The 20654-nt window shown below is 40.0% G+C and overlaps 1 protein-coding gene across 1 annotated transcript in view; it reads left to right on the top strand.

Moving 5' to 3' along the window:
* The window catches only part of LOC128696031 (kelch-like ECH-associated protein 1), a 74172-nt gene that overhangs the window by 10169 nt on the left and 43349 nt on the right, over window positions 1-20654 (top strand). The window contains exons 2-3 of the mRNA XM_070095054.1: window positions 16138-16292; window positions 16522-16742. Of these exons, the coding sequence (XP_069951155.1) occupies window positions 16268-16292; window positions 16522-16742 (246 nt within the window). The 5' untranslated portion in view covers window positions 16138-16267. The remainder of the gene's footprint in view (window positions 1-16137; window positions 16293-16521; window positions 16743-20654) is intronic.

Here is a 20654-nt window from a genome sequence, read left to right as displayed (position 1 = left end):
ACATATTCCTACAGTCATTCCTGGCATTTTTGCCATGTGCTAGTGGCTCATTTGCAGACTTCCAAGGAGTACATCTGAGTTCTTGCAAATTAAACCAGCCAGTTAACCACTTGAGGATCCATGCTATTGTTCTGTGTGTTTGAGGCACAGGCCCAAATTTACCACTCACAGCAGTAAATTTGGGCCTAGATATGAGAGAATGTGTCTATGATATGTGCATCACATAAAAACAATCCTGCAGCACACAGTGAATGAGAAAAAACTGCGACCATCGTTTTTGGTTTAAAATAGCAACTTTGCAGCGTATTTTTGTATTGTTTTTATGGTTGTATTCATGGTTTCATGGTCTCCCTTGATAGTATGGAAGATATATTACAGAAATAGAGATGATTTTGATTGGTTTTAGGACTGAAAATAACTAAATTGAAGTAGGGGAAATGTTCAATTTTTGCTGATGTTCAAGAGTAAACAAATCACATCATGCATCCAATACACATCAACTGGTGGGTCTAATGTGTGTTCACAAAGGCTCTGATAATATTTATTCAATTATTACAACATTGCATAACAGCAAATCTTCTATTTTTTGTATGAATAAAAAATCAAAATGAAATTCATAAGTAAAGCCTGGAAATATGTCTAATGAGCAGAGGAAATTATATTTTAGTACCAGGAATGCCTACATTGTTTATTCTAAATCCTATTCTGAAACTGGAATATTTTGAAATTTGTGTGAAATTGGACAAATTACCAGTTTTTGTTCATTTTATTGGGTAGGTGAAATAGTTAATTGGGGGATTTCTTGTGCTCAATTGCTAAAATGGAAGGCATACTAGCAAAATAGCTAAGAATTTGGTTGACTAAAACAATGTAATTGGCCTAAAATAGGATTCAAAGTGAGCAAAATCGCCGATGCGTAAATATTGCTGATGCGGCCAAATTCACTGTCGCAAATTTTGCTGCATCAATTTTCCATTAGATTCATCAGTTTTCTATCAAATTTCATACTTTTTGTTTAATACCTTCAGAAAAAGATTATCTACCATTTCTTAAGAAAAAATAAAAATTTTTCTTTAAATCTTGGACCCTGACAGGTTTCATATTGGGGGGTCTGGACCCTCAAAGGGTTAAGCCAGTCTGTACAAGAGAGACCCTAAATCAGCCAGGTGTAGGTAGCCCTGGCTCCCCGTCTCATACGTAATATATGATATTTAAAACATCCCAGAGAGGTAAAATACACATACAGTACACTCATTATTTACCTTAAAATATGTGTAGTCTTGATATAGGAAGAGAGGTGAGTAGTATTTATTTGTAGGTAGTATTTATTTGTAGGTAGCCGGTAGGTGTAGCCTGGGCTACACCTACCGGCTACCTACACTGTGGCCCAGAGCCATATTATTAACATCGACATGCCTTGTTCACTTAAATTAATAATTTCTAACAACTACCTTTAGATGCCATCATAAACGAAGGTAGAAGTAATGAATAATTCATGCCGAAAATTGTAAACAAAAGCGGAATGAGGGAGTGGCTGGGCCAAATGCAGATTCATACGTTTTCTCTGATGGCTGAGCAGAGAAAACGTAATGTTGTCCCTCCACCCGGCTACCACACAGCTCCACAAGTATTATTATCAGAGCATATAAAATATGCAATAAATGCCAGACAACAAGTTTACACTAACTTATATTAAGTTAGCAATAGAAATAGGCATTAAAAACACAATAAAAGGTAAGATACACACAGAGTACACTTATTACTTACCTTAAAATATTAATATTAATGTGTGAGAGGTGAGTGGCAGGGTGTTTATTGAATAAAATCAGAATGGCACACCATCATCCTCTAACTTGGCACTTAAAGCAAGAGGCTTACGACTTCTCTTTTTATCACAGCTAACCTTAGACACCATCGTCAATGAGAGCCAACTAGTTAACGAAAGAGTAAACGAGAGAGAGAGCGAGATAGAGAGTTGAGGTAATGTAAGAACACAAACTGAACAGGTAGTGGACGATCACTTGGTCAGGCGAAATAAATACGTATTAATGTGTCTACTTTTAGTTCATTCACGTACATTTGCAAGAGTTTGTAAAACATTTACCTCAATATTTTTTTATTATAATAATAATTACCTCACAATACAAATACTCTTACATTGTGTACAAGTTGTACAAGTTAGTTCAGAATAAAGAAACAGCAACACACCATTTTTAGACTGAATGAAGATAATAATAATAATAATATTATTATTATCATTATTATTATTATTATTATTATTATTATTATTATAAAAAGCACTAAACCCACAAGGGTCGTGAATTGCTATACAGGAGGGCCCCACTTATACGGCGGGTTAGGTTCCAGGCTACCGCCGTAAAGCGGAAACCGCCGTAAAGTGGAACACCCTTTTTTTCCACTTACAAATGCATAGTCTTAATCTAGTCTTATAGTCTTAATCTAGGGTGAGACAAGTAGTATTTACTGTAAGAAATCAAGTGTGGTATGTATGGTAGTCAGCCAGGCTACCATACCAGAGAGAAAGAATGAGTGCATGAGAGAGGACAGGCACAGAGTTATGTAAACAAACCAGGCGAAGGTAAGTTTTGTAAACAGTGTACATGTCTGGTTTGTGTACAAGTTACATTGTGTACAGGTTGTCTCTACATTGATACGGTAGAATAAATAAAGAAGAACACTCCCATTCTCATGTAACATCATTTTGAGAAGAAATGATGCTCTGAGTGAAGGCAATGGAAGTAAGTCACTCTGACTTTTTTGGGTTATCCTAGGTTCTCTACACATATGTATTTATGTTATGTATCGTGTTTATTATATAATTTTGAAAAAAATATCACGGATGGATTAATGAAAATGTGTATATTAACGTAATATACAACATTTAATGATACACCGAGCTCAGACAGCGTAAACAAACTGAACAGGTTGTGGACGATCACTCGGTCAGGCGAAATAGATGGTATTAATACGTGTCCAGTTTTAGTTCATTCATGTACATTTGTAAGAGTTTGTGAAACTTTTACCTTATAATGTTTTTATTATTATTATAATTAAATCACGAAACAAATACTCTTACACTGTGTACAAGTTAGTACAGAATTATAGCTATAAAGTGAAGGCATACGAAAGGAATATTTTTCTACAGTTATCCCTAGTAACAGGTGACGGGCTAGAGAAAACATAATTCTTCCGACACTTCTACAAACCGTTTGGTAAACATCTCATACATTTTTTTTATTATTTTTTTATTATCACACTGGCCGATTCCCACCAAGGCAGGGTGGCCCGAAAAAGAAAAACTTTCACCATCATTCACTCCATCACTGTCTTGCCAGAAGGGTGCTTTACAGTACAGTTTTTAAACTGCAACATTAACACCCCTCCTTCAGAGTGCAGGCACTGTACTTCCCATCTCCAGGACTCAAGTCCGGCCTGCCGGTTTCCCTGAACCCCTTCATAAATGTTACTTTGCTCACACTCCAACAGCACGTCAAGTATTAAAATCCATTTGTCTCCATTCACTCCTATCAAACACGCTCATGCATACCTGCTGGAAGTCCAAGCCCCTCGCACACAAAACCTCCTTTACCCCCTCTCTCCAACCTTTCCTAGGCCGACCCCTACCCCGCCTTCCTTCCACTACAGACTGATACACTCTTGAAGTCATTCTGTTTCGCTCCATTCTCTCTACATGTCCAAACCACCTCAACAACCCTTCCTCAGCCCTCTGGACAACAGTTTTGGTAATCCCGCACCTCCTCCTAACTTCCAAACTACGAATTCTCTGCATTATATTCACACCACACATTGCCCTCAGACATGACATCTCCACTGCCTCCAGCCTTCTCCTCGCTGCAACATTCATCACCCATGCTTCACACCCATATAAGAGCGTTGGTAAAACTATACTCTCATACATTCCCCTCTTTGCCTCCAAGGACAAAGTTCTTTGTCTCCACAGACTCCTAAGTGCACCACTCACTCTTTTTCCCTCATCAATTCTATGATTCACCTCATCTTTCATAGACCCATCCGCTGACACGTCCACTCCCAAATATCTGAATACATTCACCTCCTCCATACTCTCTCCCTCCAATCTGATATTCAATCTTTCATCACCTAATCTTTTTGTTATCCTCATAACCTTACTCTTTCCTGTATTCACCTTTAATTTTCTTCTTTTGCACACCCTACCAAATTCATCCACCAATCTCTGCAACTTCTCTTCAGAATCTCCCAAGAGCACAGTGTCATCAGCAAAGAGCAGCTGTGACAACTCCCACTTCGTGTGTGATTCTTTATCTTTTAACTCCACGCCTCTTGTCAAGACCCTCGCATTTACTTCTCTTACAACCCCATCTATAAATATATTAAACAACCACGGTGACATCACACATCCTTGTCTAAGGCCTACTTTTACTGGGAAATAATTTCCCTCTTTCCTACATACTCTAACTTGAGCCTCACTATCCTCGTAAAAACTCTTCACTGCTTTCAGTAACCTACCTCCTACACCATACACTTGCAACATCTGCCACATTGCCCCCCTATCCACCCTGTCATACGCCTTTTCCAAATCCATAAATGCCACAAAGACCTCTTTAGCCTTATCTAAATACTGTTCACTTATATGTTTCACTGTAAACACCTGGTCCACACACCCCCTACCTTTCCTAAAGCCTCCTTGTTCATCTGCTATCCTATTCTCCGTCTTACTCTTAATTCTTTCAATAATAACTCTACCATACACTTTACCAGGTATACTCAGCAGACTTATCCCCCTATAATTTTTGCACTCTCTTTTATCCCCTTTGCCTTTATACAAAGGAACTATGCATGCTCTCTGCCAATCCCTAGGTACCTTACCCTCTTCTATACATTTATTATTTGTATAAATTTTTATACTGTGGGTGCATGTATCATGTTTGTGTGTTACATAATGTGTTTCTTATATAATTTTGAAAAAAATATCATAGATTAAGGGAAATGTCTATATTAACGTAATATGCGACATTAATGCGCCCAAGAGATTATTATTATTATTATTATTATTATTATTATTATTATTATTATTATTGCATCAAGAGTAGAGAGACACTTAGTGATTTTAATGTGTACCTACATGCCAGCACAGTGTTTAAGTTTATTTAGGTACAGGTGTACACAAGTTTAATTATCAAGTACAATACATATAAAATATACAATAACTTTAAAACACTTGAAATTTTGGAAAGTTTCCAGACATAATATGATGTGCTCAGGGAGAATGTAAACAAACTCGGTGGGCCGCTGTGACCGTATTAGAAAGACAGGTGGGGGGAGCCGTATAGCGAGTTTTGGTCATGATTTGAAAAGTCCGTATTAGCGGAACGCCGTAAAGTGAAACGCCGTAAAGCGGGGCCCTGCTGTATATAGAGTAAAGGCATACGAAAAGAATATTTTTCTACAGTTATCCCCCAGTTTGACTAGAGAAAACGTAATTCTTCCGACACTACCTACACAGCTGCTTGGTAAACAAATCTCATATTTACGTCAATTTTTATTCTGTGAGTGTATGTATCATGTTTATATGCTATGTAATGGGTTTCATATATAATTTTGAGGAAAATACCATAGATGGATTAATGAAAATGCCTATACTGATGTAAAATAAGACATTTAGTGTGCCAAAGAGTGGTTATTATTACGTAGTACAGTGGACCCCCGCATAGCGACTTTAATCCGTGCAAGAGGGCTCATTGTTATGCGAAATGATCGGTATGCGAATGAATTTTCCCCATAAGAAATAATGGAAATCAAATTAATCCGTGCAAGACACCCAAAAGTATGAAAAAAAAAATTTTACCACATGAAATATACATTTTCCTACACACAAAGAGAAGGATACATGCACAATAGTAGAGTAGTACATGCACAATATATATTGTGCATGTACTACTCTACTAAATGAAGAATAAATGACACTTACCTTTATTGAAGGTGCAGCAATGACTGATGAGACACTGTGTCCTGGGAGTGCCTTTTCCTCCTGAGTACTGTAGGTCCTGTTTGGCATTTTCTTCCAGAACAGGCCTTATCACACTGTGTATGCCACTACGATTCTTAAATCTCTCAAACCAACCTTTGCTGGCTTTAAATTCACCAATATGAGCACTAGTTCCAGGCATTTTTCCCTGTTCACCTGGGTGTTAGTCGACTGGTGTGGGTTGCATCCTGGGAGACAAGATTAGGGACCCCAATGGAAATAAGTTAGACAGTCTTCGATGACACTGACTTTTTTGGGTTATCCTGGGTGGCAAATCCTCTGGGGTTAATTGTTTCTTGGTATTCTCAATAAGCCACACCAACAACGGTGCTACAGCAGCAGCAGCAGCTGACAGTGCTACAGCAGCAGCAGCAGCAGCTGACAGTGCTACAGCAGCAGCAGCAGCAGCTGACAGTGCTACAGCAGCAGCAGCAGCTGACAGTGCTACAGCAGCAGCAGACGATGCTACAGCAGCAGCAGACGGTACTACAGCAGCAGCTGACGGTGGTACAGCAGCAGCAGCAGCAGCTGACAGTGCAGCAGCAGCAGCAGCTGACGGTGGTACAGCAGCAGCAGCAGCAGCTGTACCACCAGTAGTAGCGATGGTTGATTGGGGTTTATTATACAACCTGGCCAGCTCGGAGACACGCACTCCACTTTCATACTTATCAATGATCTTTTTCTTCATCTCTATAGTAATTCTCACCCTTATTGCTGTAGGGTTGGCACTAGAAGCTTTCTTGGGGCCCATGGTCACTTATTTTGCAGATAAAATCACCAAAAACACTGTAATAATACGAAATGTTCCGATTGTATGCTTGGATGTTACAGCGGAGGCTGGCTGGTAAACAATGCCACCGGCGGCACATGTGAGGCTGGCTAAGGGCGCACATTGGACGCGTCTCGGACGAAGAGCGGTGAGCGGGTTTTTGAGCGGTATGCGAGGCAAAATTTTTGCGATAAAAGCGAGCGGTATGCGGATTGAACGTTATGTGATGCGTACGGTATGCGGGGGTCCACTGTATTGGCGTCATGAGTAGAGAGAGACTTAGCGATTTTAATGTGTACCTGCACACCAGCACAGTTTGTAAGTATATTTAAGTACAGGTACACTTAAGTATAATTATCAGAGTACATATAAAATATGCAGTAACTTTAAAACACTTGAAATTTTGGAAAGTTTCCTGACATAATAGGTCACAGAAAATGTAAACAAACTGGGTGGGGACGCCGTATTTGAAAGACTGCTTGCCGTATAGCAAATTTTGGTCATAATTTGACACCGCCGTATTAGCGGAATGCAGTAAGGCGAAACGCCATAAAGCGGGGCCTTACTGTATGACCTTTGCCAAGGTACGGCCCCATCATCTTGCGAACAACATCCCCAGAAATGCCCAACATGCGCCTGGTATCGCTGAGTGTATTTTCCCTGTGTAGATAATGACATCCAACACAAGACCACTCTCACAGTCACACATAACAAAGAGTTTTATACCTAAGCAATTACGTTTGCTTGGTATATGTTGTTTGAATGACAGTCGTCCCTTGACTCGTTGACAACAATGTTCTTGAATGGATAAAAGTAGGCACTGAATTTTTGCCTCAGATACATAAACAATTCCCGGATTTTGTATAAGAGGTCATTTTTGTTTGGCGTATTCCTGTCTGAGAAGTGCAACATTTGTAGCAACAGAGTGAATCTGTTGCAGGGAAGGAGGTCACGGAAGACTGGAGTACTGGTGAAGTGGTCTGTGGACCAGTAGTGTGCTATATTGTTCTTATAGGTGTGTGGCATAAGCATGACAGTGCCAAGGAATAAATACATTTCAGCCACAGTTGTATCTTTCCACCTGTGCAGCCATGAAGACCCTGAAACATCTGTGTGGTCCATTGTATACTAGTAGTACATGTTGGTCTGGGTAAGAGTTAGATTCATTATTGGCTCATCAAAGTATACATGTAGTTGAAAATAGTCTAACTCATTTGTGATGGGACAGTTTGGCATGATGCCACTTCCACTGGCATCAAAACTGAAAGGATGTGGCACAAATGGTATACTTTCTGTCCAGTTCCATTCGCGGTCACATGGTGCAGGGTGGAGCTGTGGCATGGGGTGTGGGGGAGCAGGAGGGGAGACAGGAGTGGAGGCAGCACATGGTTGAGAGGGTACCGGGCGGTCCTTTGTCTGCCCACCCACTGCACCACGAGGTCCCGGCACCATGCCACTCCCATCTTCCTCCATTCCAGCATATTCACCTTCATTATCACTATCAGTATCAGTGGCTGGGGTTTCGGATTGTGACCTGCCACGACCCTTGCCACCGACTACATATGCATGAACATAGGTTACGATGCCTAAAAGTACGTTTCACTGGGGAAAAATGGTAACCACTTTCACTCGATGACTCGTCTATCAGCATAAAATCAGTTTTATCATCGTCACATGTCACTTTCACTATCGTCATCACCATAAAGCATGGAAAATGATCATTTTCCTTTGCAGAGTTGCCTTTGGGAAGTAACACTAGCAACCCCAGAGGTGCTGGGCTGAGGGTCTGTTGTGGCCACACCGGCCACCTCAGAAGTGCTGGGCTGAGGGTCTGGTATGGCCACACTGTCCACTATCCACACTGGCCACCCCAGAGGTCATGTCCTGAAGGTCATCTGGGTTATCAACGAAAGTTTCACTAATTCCTTGGTCTTTAGTGGCTATATCGGAGTCAGAACCACTAAACTCGCGATCTGTATCCCTTTCCGGGAATAGTAGAGTGTTAATATGCCGAGGCGTTAGTGAATCACGGGGGTTTGCCATGATGTTGACCCTGGATGGAGCTGAAACTAACTGGTGTTACCACGCGGTACCCCAGCATCCCCAATTTTTTTCATAGTGCGCACATCCATTCTCTCATGTCTAGGCGACTCGGGCCTATCGCGCCAATTTTGAAGGAATGAAAAATAAAACGTTGATCTGCGTTCGGAGCCTGCCGCACATGGACATATATCTGTGTGTGGACAGTTTAGGGGTTAATGAACCTACTGTCCCACTGTATTCCACTTGAACCCAGAACTACACCTGTTTATGTACCTGTATACAGAATGCCTCATTTGCAAGAACACTTAATAAGATGCTTGATGATGGTGTCATCACACATAGTAATTCAACCTGGAATGCACCCTTGATCATAGTATACCTAAGAAAGATGGCACTTGGTGCCCAGTGATTGACTTTAGAAAGTTGAATGCTAAAATACCAAATCATTTCCCACTTCCTGTATTTGGTATAATCTTTTATGTAATATTGGCAAGTTCCTCTTCATGAGAACAGCCAAGAACTAACCACATTTTCCACTTTAGCAGGTCATTACCATTTCCTCAGAATGGCTTTTGGATTTCCCTCATCCTCTATCACATTTTCAAGGCTCATCCCCTATCATATTTTCAAGCCTCAGGTAATGCACTCATGGTGTATATAGATGACATAATCGTCCTGTCTGAAGACATGGAGACGCACCTCTAAAGACTTGGTTTGGCTCTTGGTAAGCTTGAAGATGCTAATTTAAAGATCATACTATCAAAATGTCAGTTTTTCAGATCAGAGATCAAGTTTCTTGGTCACATAGTCACTCCTAGAGGGATTACGATGGACCAAAGTAACTGCTGTACAAAATTTTCCATCTCCAAAAACTGTTGAAGCCATAAGATCCTTTGTGGGCCTAGCAGGTTTTTATAGATCTTTCATTGCAAATTTCTCTTCTATAGCAGCTCCTCTGAGTTGCATAATTTAGATGCTCCTTTTGTTTGGGCCTTCTTTCAAGAAAAAGCATTCCAAATTCTCAAAGAAAAGCTAACTTCTGCTCCTTTTTTAAAATTTTCAGATTTTTCAAAGTCTTTCTATCTAGCAACTGATGCTAGCTCTATTAGCATAAATCAAACCCCAACAGCTGTGTATATGTTGCATGAGACTGCTGTGAATTGCATGGGGTTGGTGTGTATATTGCATGAGGTTGCTGTGCATATATTGCATCAGGCTGCTGTTCATATGTTGTATGAGGCTGTTTTGTATATATTGCATGAGGTTGCTATGCACATATTGCATGAAGTTCCTGTGTATATATATATATTGCATGAGGTTGCTCTGCATATATTGCACGAGGTTGCTGTGTACAGTAGAACCCCTGGTCATGACCATAATTTGTTCCAAAACTCTGATCGTGACCCGAACCTAATTTTCCCATTGGATTGTATGTACAGTAAATACAATTAATCTGTTCCAGACCCCTGTGAACTGTATGTAATTTTTTTTTTTTCAAGCACAAAAATAGTTAATTATACCATAGAATACACAGTGTAATAGTAAACTAAATGTAAAAACCTTGAACAACAGAGAAAACTAACATTGCACGAGTCCATTCTAGACCCCTACAAATCATTAGCGGTAAACAGTTTTTTTTTTTTTCTTCTCTTTTTTTAAGAGTTTTAAGAGACATCAGATGGCTGAGAAGTGAACTCCATTATTTATCGTCCAATTTCTTTCATTTTTGGTGTACATGAAGAAGCATCTTTTCATCATACATTGCCCAAGTTTTAATAAGATAGCCCAACAAACAACTGAGAAAAAAAATATTTACCAAAAATCACATATGGCAAGCCCTAGCCTGGTACTGGCGCTGCGAGAAGCTGTTTGTGCACTACCTGCTGATAAAACATTCCTAATCCGAATTTATCATTGTTGTAATTACTGTAATTTTTGAATAACTTCTGAGATAATCGACAAAAATGAGAGCCCACTGAAAAAAAATTGAGAAAATTAGTCACACTGTCTGACTTTTATGGCTTATCCTAGGTTCTCTACAAATAACAAAAAAAGGCACAATACCGTGACTGGAACGATACACAAATAACCCCCACATAAAAGAGAGAAGCTTACGACGACGTTTCGGTCGGTTAGTGTGACAAAAGTCACACTAACCAGAAGTGGAGCAGGACGGCTATATATAGGCAGGAAGAGGTGGGGGTAGTAGTAGTAGTAGTAGTAGTAGTAGTAGTACAAGAATGGTATATAATACCGACAAGGTGAAATTAAGACACATGCGCAACACCCGGGCATCCCTATCGTAGACGTTTTGCCATCCAGCCAGCCACTGGATGGCGAAACGTCCACAACAAAGACAACCAGACGCCGCACATGTGTCTTAATTTCATCAGTAGTTGTAGTGGTAGTAGTAGTAGAAGAGGTAGTGGTGGTGGTAGAAGTGGGAAATAAGGAGGACGAGCCAGTCAAATACAAAGGAAGGGGAGCACTGCAAGAGAGCTAGGTGCCCACTGAGGGAAAGCAAGCGCACAGAGGTGCGTGAAAGGGGAAGTGGTGAAATAAATGAAGAAGGAACAGAAACACGAGACAGAAGAGAGAAAGACAACCCAGAGGAGAAAAGGAAAGGGGAAGAGGGAGAAGAAGAAAAAGAAAAAGAAAAAATGAGGAGTCAGGTTAAGTCACGGGTGTTCTGAAGTTTGGAGCAATCTTGTACTACTACTACTACTACTACTACTACTACCCCCACCTCTTCCTGCCTATATATAGCCATCCTGCTCCACTTCTGGTTAGTGTGACTTTGTCAATGGTCCAAGTCGGACCGAAATGTCGTCGTAAGCTTCTCTCTTTTATGTGCGGGTTATTTGTGTAGGTTCTCTACACATATGCTGCTATGTATGATAATGTTTCTATTTTTGTATACCTGAATAAACTTACGTACAGTAGACCCTCAACCAACGTCGCTTCGACTAACGCCAGAATCGACTAACGGCGCTCTTTGGCATAAAAAAATTGGCTCTACCAATGGCAAAAAACTTGTCTAAAGGCTTTCGTCGGGAATATGTCCATGCGGCCTGAGCAGGCCCAGCCACTGCAAGACTCCATGTACAGCCAGTGTGCCAGTGTTTACATTTCAGTCAATCCCATGTGTACCTGCAATGTATTTTGTATTATTGCAGTGTTTTTAGTGCTTGTAACTGCTAAATAAGCCATCTTGGGCCCCAAGAAAGCTTCTAGTGCCAAGCCTGTGGTAAAAAGGGTGAAAATTACAATGGAAATGAAGAAAGAGATCATTGAAAAATATGAAAGTGGAGTGCGTATGTCTGAATTGGAAAGGCTACATAACAAACCCCATTCAGCTATCACTACTATCTTGGAGAACAGAAAGGCAATCAAGGAAGCTGTTGTTGTGAAAGGTGCAAATATGTTTTCAAAACAGAGATAGCAAATAATTGAAGAGGTGGAGAGACTGTTGTTGTTGTGGATAAACGAAAAACAATTATCAGGAGATAGTGTGTCTCAGTCAATAATATGTGAAAAGGCAAGGCAGTTGCATGATGATCTCATTAAGAAAATGCCTCCAAATACTAATGATATTGATGAATTTAACCCTTTGACTGTTTCAGGCCCCTCTCTGAAACTGTCATTCTATGTCGCTCAATTTTTGAAAAAAAAAAAAAAAAATTTTTTTCTTATGAAATGATAAGAGAATCTTTTCCCGATGGTAATGACACCAAAAGTTCGAAATTTGGTTGAAAACTCATGGAATTATGCTCCCGCGAAGTTAGCGGTCTCGGCGACATATGCGTATTGGCGATTTCGCCGACTTTGAGCCCTATTTTCAGCCAATTCCATTGTTCCAGTTGACCAACCTCATAGCTATTTCTTTAGTACTCCATTTTATCTATCAGCTGAGTACAAGAAACCTCCCATTTACTAATTTGGACTACCCAATATGGTGGTCAGAAATTGGCAATTTGGCCAATTTCACGCAAACTAAAAAAGATGCCAATTTCAAAATAGGGTCCAGAATAAACAAGGTAGACATTCATGGCACTAAAATAACATATGCTCTGTTCATTAGTCACATCTCTAGGCCCCTCTTATATTATTATTGCTTTCTATTTTGATTTTTTATTCATACAAAAAAATACAAAATTTACTGTTATGCAGACTACTGCATTATTGTAAAAATGGTATAAATAATATCAGTGCACTAGTGAAAGAATATTAGACTCCCCAGTTGATGTGTATTGGACGTGTGGTGTGATTTATTTACTCCTGAACATTGGTAAAAATCGAACATTTCTGCTACTTTGAGCTCAGTTTCAAGGTCGTTTTCATCGTCAAAGTAATGAAAATCATCTCTATTTCTGTAATATGTTTTCCATTTTATCACCTAAGACCATGAAAACACGAATACAACGATAAATACTATACGAAAATACACCTCAAACTCGGCGTTTTATTCCAAAAAAACGATCAGAATTTTTTTTTTCCCATTACGCAATGTGTGCTGCAGGATTTTTTTTTATGTGATGCACACTGACCACACAGACCCATTCTCTCACATGTGGGCCTACCAGCTTTCTCCCGCTTGATTTGAAGCCGCTAGAATTATTGAGTATATATACGTCAGAAACATTGGCTCGTAAGACGTATTTATACGTCGAAAACAGTCAAAGGGTTAAGGCCAGCAAAGGCTAGTTTGAGAGATTTAAGAATCGTAGTGGCATACACAGTGTCATAAGGCATGGTGCGGCTGCCAGACAAAAACGCAGCTGAAAAGATACGTACAGGATTTTAAGGAGTACATAGAGACTGAAAACTTAAAACCCCAACAAGTGTTTAATTGTGACGAAACAGGCCTGTTTTGGAAGAAAATGCCAAACAGGAGCTACATTACTCAGGAGGAAAAAGCACTCCCAGCCTATGAAAGACAGGCTCACACTTATGTTATGCAGTAATGCTAGTGGTGATTGCAATGTGAAACCTTTGTTCATGTATCACTCTGAAACTCTCAGAGTGTTCAGGAAAATCAGTATCGTCAAGGGTAATTTGTGTGTGATGTGGAGATCAAACAGTAAGGCATGGGTCACTAGGGAAACTTTCCTGGAGTGGTTTTATGATGTGTTTGGCCCCACTGTGAAAAATTACCTCCTGGAAAATAAATTGTCACTCAAGTGCCTCCTGGTAATGGACGATGCTCCTGCTCATCCTCACGACTTGCAAGAGCAAATTGCGGGGGAGTTTAGCTTCATAAAAGTTAAGTTTTTGCCTCCTAGTACAACTCCTCCAGCGCATGGACCAGCAGGTCATTTCAAACTTCAAAAAACTCTACACAAAAGCAGTGTTGCAAAAGTGCTTTGAAGTGACCTCAGACACTCAATTGGCCCTAAGAGAGTTTTGGAAAGATCATTTCAGTATCCTCAGTTGCATATACCTTATAGGTAAGGCTTGAGAGGGAGTGACTTGCAGGACTTTGAATTCTGCTTGGAGAAAACTGTGGCCACAGTGTGTACAAGAGGGATTTTTCAAGGGTTTGGGGCTAACCCTCAGGAGCCTATGCCAGTTGTGGAATCAGTTGTGTCATTGGGGAAGTCCATGGGGTTGGAGGTTTGTGGTGAGGATGTGAAAGAGTTGGTGCAGAACGACGATGAAGAACTAACCACTGCAGAGCTGCAAGAGCTTGAGGTGCAACAGCAACAGATCACAGATCAGGAATGTGCTTCAGAGCAGGAGGAAGAGAGACAGATGAAGTTGCCTTCATCAAGGATTAAGGAAATGTGTACAGTGTTTACAAAGGTGCAAGCATTTATGGATGAATTTGATCCTGTTACAGCTGTTGCAAGCCATATTGACAACATGTACAATGACACTCTTGTGTCCCATTTTAGGGAAATCCTAAGGACACTCGAGAAACAGAGCTCTCTGGACAGATATTTTGTCCGACAGGGGTCCAGTGATTCTCAAGCTGGTTCTAGTGGCATTAAAAAACCAAGAAGTGAGGTAACCCCACCAAAGGACTCGGTACCTGAAGTCTTTATGGAAGGGGATTCCCCTTCCTAACAATAGAACACCTGAATCTCCCCTGCTGCTGGCACATCACTCATCAACAACTCCACAATAAAGGTAAGTGGCATTTAATTATTGTGTATTTTGCATGTACCATTCGTTTCTGCATAGGGAAATGTATATTTCATGTAAAAAAAATTATTTTTAATATTTTTGGGTGTCTGGAACGGATTAATTCTATTTCCATTATTTCTTGTGGGGAAAATTAATTTGACTAACAGTTAATTTGACTAAAGGCTAGCTCTTTGGAACGGATTAAAGCCGTTGGTCGAGGGTCCACTATACTTAGTTTTATGGTGCATTTTGAGTGTATATCACAGCACTGTACTACACTACAGTTTCTCTAATACGTACAAGTACAGTGGTACTCCGAGTTTCGAACTGCTCCCAGCACGACCAGTTATGTAAGTGTATTATTGTAGGTGCTTTTGTAAGTGTATTTTTTGTGTCTGAAACGGACTAATCTAATTTACATTATTCCTTATGGGAACAAATTCATTCAGTAATGGCACTTGAAAAGCCTTCTGGAACGAAGAAAGTTCGAAACTCGGGGTATCACTGTATCCAGGAGGGGATAAAAGGATGGTACTTTATCCTTGAATTCACAGCGAATGAACACAATTCTGACTTAGACTGACTACAAGGCGAGGGTCTTTGTTAGGTGTACACAAACATGAAGTGGGGAAAATTGGCACATGCAAAAAATAGGTGCGGAATGTGAAAATTGGCGCAGCTGTGTTTGTTTGGCACCTGATTATGTGTTTGCGACCAGATGCAAAAATTTGGCGAATTTTTTGGTTGTGAACTGTTTTGTTCGTGTTCGGAAGCTTTCATGACCAGAGGTTCCACTGTATATATATTGTATGAGGTTGCTGTGAATATATTGCATGAGGTTGCTGTGCATATATTGCATGAGGCTGCTATGTATATATTGCATGAGGTTGCTGTGTATATGTTGCGTGAGGTTGCTGTATATATATATTACATGAGGTTGCTGTGTATATATATTGCATGAGGTTGCTGTGCACATATTGCATGAGGTTGCTGTGCATATGTCAATAAGACTGCTGTGCACACATTGCATGAGGTTGCTGTGCATATGTCGTTAAGGCTGCTGTGCTCATAGAATAAATAAGCACACATTGTTTTAAACATTGAGTTTAGAAAAAATAAATGACCTTAATATTTTTCTTTTTACTTTTATTAGTAAACATGGATTGGTTGTATCTGGAGAAAATGTTTTGTATTTGGCTGGAGGTGAGTTCCCTGATGGAACAGTGACTCGATGTTTGTGGCGCTATGACCCGGTCTTGGATGAGTGGCACGACTTGGCACCTATGTCTAAGCCAAGATCAGAATTAGGTAAAAGATATGATTTTGTTTTTTTAGTCTAATATTTATCTGAGTGTGCTCGCAGTATCACCGTAATATTTATCTGAGAGTACTCACAATATTGCTGTTAAAATTTATTTCAGCTGATGCTTTGTGGAATACTGTAATTACTGCTTTGCTGTTTATTTGTCAGAAAATGTTGTGCTTATTTTGTTAAAAATTACTACTACTAATAATAAGTTTATATTATATTTTGTAGGTTCAGCAACATTAGATGGTTATGTGTATGCAGTAGGTGGTTGGGATGGATCAAATAGGTTGACTGATGTAGAACGTTATGATCCTCGCACTAACTCTTGGAGTCCAGTGGCTTCCATGAAATTGGCCCTTACTTCACCAGCTATTGCTGCATGTCAAGGAAAGCTGTATGTGTGTGGTGGTGCTATTCTGGAAGATGGAGATGGAATTGATCTTGTGCAAGTATGTAAACTTGTCTTGATTATTGTTTGTCAAAGAGAGGACATTGGACAAATCTGAATAAAAATGTTGTATGTAACTCAGGACATATTTATGTAATATTCAGGTTGGTTCTTTCACCATTTCACTTTCCAGACCCCTGAAATTAATATTGCTTTACTTTTTACTTTTTTTTTTTTTTTAAATGATAGAGAATCTTTTGCTGAAGGTAAAGACACCAGAATTATGAAATTTTATGGAAAATTTCCGGAATTACAGACACAAATTTAGCGGTCTGGGTGCAGTTTATGCATCAACAGTTTTGATGACTTTATCCTGTTTAAAGCCAACAAAGGAAGTGTTTTAGTGCCAGGAATGTCAACATTGTTTATTTTGCACTGTCATGACTCGGATTATCCTGGATTATTAACCTTCACAGATACTTATCAAAATATAATCATCTTTTCTTCTAACTGTAATGTTTATTCCTTCTGGACAATCATTGATGTGTTAAACACATTATTGGGGCAAATGGTGATCCTTGTGGAAACCTGCTGGTGATCCTTTCCCAGAAAAACTTTTTTTTTTTTCCTTATACTTTGTATTTTTCTTTCAAGCAGCAAATCTCTCATCCACTATTAACTTGCTTTTATTTTTATCTTGTTTTGCAATTTCTAAATTAGCTTTTCCAAAGGAACTCTGACAAAAGCTTTTTTTTGAAATGTAAATAAAAGTTTGTTAGATTATGTATTGGTGGATAAAAGGTTGATGGGTAGTCTTCAGGATGTGTAGGTTTATAGAGGGGCAGCAGATATATTGGATCATTATTTAGTTGTAGCTGCAGTTAGAGTAAGAGGTAGATGGAGCAAGGGAAAACTGCAACAGCAAGTAAGAGAGAGGTGAGATTTTATAAACTGTGGGAGGAGGAAATTAGGGTGAGATATAAGTAGCTATTGGGAGAAAGGTGGGCTAATGAGAGTATAGGTAGTATGGGGATTGAAGAGGGGTGCAATAGTTTTAAAAGGCAGTGTTGGAAGGTGGAGCAGACGTTTGTGGTTATAGGAGGGTGGGTGCAGGAGGAAAGAGGAGTGATTGCTGGAATGAAGAGGTAAAGGGTGTGATAAAACAGAAAAGGTCACATATGAGGGATTTTTTTACAAAGCAGAAATGATATAAGAAGGGTAGAGTATATAGAGAGTAAAAGAGAGGTGAAGGGGGTGATGAGGGAGTGCAGAAGGAGAGCAAATGATAGAGTGGATGAGGTGCTGTCAACAGATTTTGCTGAGAATAAGAAAAAATTTTGGAGTGAGATAAATATGTTAAGAAAACTTAGGGAACAAATGGATTTGACAGTTAAAAACAGAATATGGGAGTTAGTTGATGGGGAGTTGGAGGTATTGGGAAAATGGCAGGAATATGTTGAGGAACTGTTTAAATGTTGATGAAGAGAGGGAGGCAGTAATTTCATGCGTTGGCCAGGGAGGCATAACATCTTTTAGGAGTGAAGATGAGCTGGATGTGAGTGTGGGGAAGGTGCATGAGGCATTACGTAGAATGAAAGGAGGTAAAGCAGCTGGAACTGATGGGATCATGACAGAAATGTTAAAAACAGGGGAAGGTATAGTGTAGGAGTGGTTGGTTCTTTTGTTCAATAAATATTTGAAAGAAGGGAAGGTACCTAGTGATTGGCAGAGAGCATGTATAATTCCTTTATATAAGGGAAAGTGGGACAAGAAAGATTGTAATAATAGGGGAATAAGTTTACTGAATTCTCCATGGGGAAGTGGAACAGAATTCTTCTTCCGTAAGCCATGCATGCCATAAGAGGTAACTAAAATGCCAGGAGCAGGGGGATAGTAACCCCTTCTCCTGTATACATTACTAAAGTTAAAAAGAGAAACTTTTGTTTTTCTTTTTGGGTCATCCTGCCTTGGTGGGACATGGCCGGTTAGTTGAAAGAAAGTAGTAGTGGTTTACTGAGTATACCAGGTGAAGTGTATGGTAGGATTAATATTGAAAGAGGTAAGACAGAGAGCAGGATTGCGGATGAACAAGGAGTGGGTAGGGAATGTGTAGGTCAAGTGTTTACATTGAAGCATATATGTGAACAGTATTTAGATAAAGGTAGGGTTGTTTTCATTGCATTTATGGATTTAGAAAAGACATATGATAGGGTTGATAGGGAAGCAATGTGGTAGATGTTGCGAGTGTATGGAATAGGTAGTAAGTTACTAAATGCTGTAAAGAGTTTTATGAGGATAGAGAGGCTCAGGTTAGGGTGTGTCAGAGAGAGAGAGAGAGAGAGAGAGAGAGGGAGAGAGAGATTACTTTTCAATAAAAGTAGGCCTTAGACAGGGGTGTGTAATGTCACCATGGTTATTTAACATATTTATAGATGAGTTGTAAAAATAAATGCTAGGGTGTTGGGGAGAGGGGTGGGATTAAATTATGGGGAATCAAAAACAAAATGGGAGTTGTCACAGTTACTTTTTGCTGATGATACTGTGCTTTTGGGAGATGCTGAAGAGATGTTGCAAAGGTTAATGGATGAGTTTAGGAGGGTGTGTAAAGAAAGAAAGTTGAAAGTGAACATAGATAAGAGTAAGGTAATGAGGGTATCAAACGAGTTAGGTAAAGAAAAATTGGATATCACATTGGAGGGAGGGAATGTGGAAGAAGTTCAGATATTTCAGAGTAAATTTGTCAGCAGATGCATTTATGAAGGATGAGGTTAACCATAGAATTAATGAAGGTGTCTGTGGAGACAAAAAAATGTTACCCATGGAGGCAAAGAAGGAAATGTACGAGAGCATAGTGGTACCAACACTCTTACATGGGTGTGAAGCATGGGGGTGTGAATACTGCAGCGAGGAGGAGCCTGGAGGCAGTGGAGATGTTGTGTCTAAAGGCAATGTGCATTGTAAATATTATGCAGAGAATTCATAGTGTGGAAATTAGGAGGAGTTGTGGAGTTAAAAAAAGTATTATTCAAAGGGCTGAAGAGGGGTTATTGAGGTGGTTTGGTCATTACAGCTGGAGCAAAATAGAATGACTTGGAGGGTATATACAGGAGGCCCTCCTCATTTGCAAGGGTTAGGGGATCAAGAACCTTGCGAATTGTGGCATGCAAAGAGTACGTAACCTTTATTCGGCGCATGTACACACCCTCATTTACAGGCTATCCCCCCCAACCAGCGAACCAGGTGACTGAGGGTTGACGATGGGACCCCGTCATTCAACCAGTAACCAGGTTCCAGCCAATAAGAACATGGTTTTGGCAATCGCAGAGGTTATGTGGGTACCACTCTCCTGTCTGCCCTTGTCATTCCCATTCTAGAGCTGGTTGAAGCACGGTCTGCTCTCTAGTGGCTTCTATTCTGCCTTGCTTACCATGGAGTGCACTAATACCTATCGCTGTACATAGTGTATATAGTGTACATACTTCTGTTCTAAATTGGTGAAGGATAATATAAGTCAAAAGTTTTCTGCTGTGTTTATTTTGCTCCCTTTACACCCAGGATAACAGGCCATTTGGACTCCTGGGTTGTAATATGGGGGCCTGTCCAGGAGCTGGAGCTGGACTTAGAGAAAGGGTTGAGCCTAGGGTGAAGCTGGAAGCAGAAACATTGTGTAGCTTGCTGTCTGGCATTGCATTAGCTTTGCCAACGCTTTACAAACTTTGCGTGTCAGTTGCTTTGCTATGGTCAGCCTTGTTATTGTGTGATCGTTTAACAACTTGCTACTAGCTTGTTCGGTGTGAAGATTTTGCAGTCAGCTTTGCTATTGCGTATCCACCTTGTATGCGTATTCTGCTATCGTACTGTGCATAGCTAAGCGTGTTCTGCAAATAACGTGTTACGTTGGGGTATTCTGTAATTGTACTGTGCATAGCAAATAACTTATATACTGGGGTATGCCACCTAGACGAGTCAGACG

Source organism: Cherax quadricarinatus, chromosome 48 (genome assembly GCF_038502225.1).
Source record: "Cherax quadricarinatus isolate ZL_2023a chromosome 48, ASM3850222v1, whole genome shotgun sequence".
Taxonomy (NCBI): Eukaryota; Metazoa; Arthropoda; class Malacostraca; order Decapoda; family Parastacidae; genus Cherax; species Cherax quadricarinatus.
Note: the sequence above shows the minus strand (reverse complement) of the source record. Positions and strands in the feature narration are given on the sequence as shown.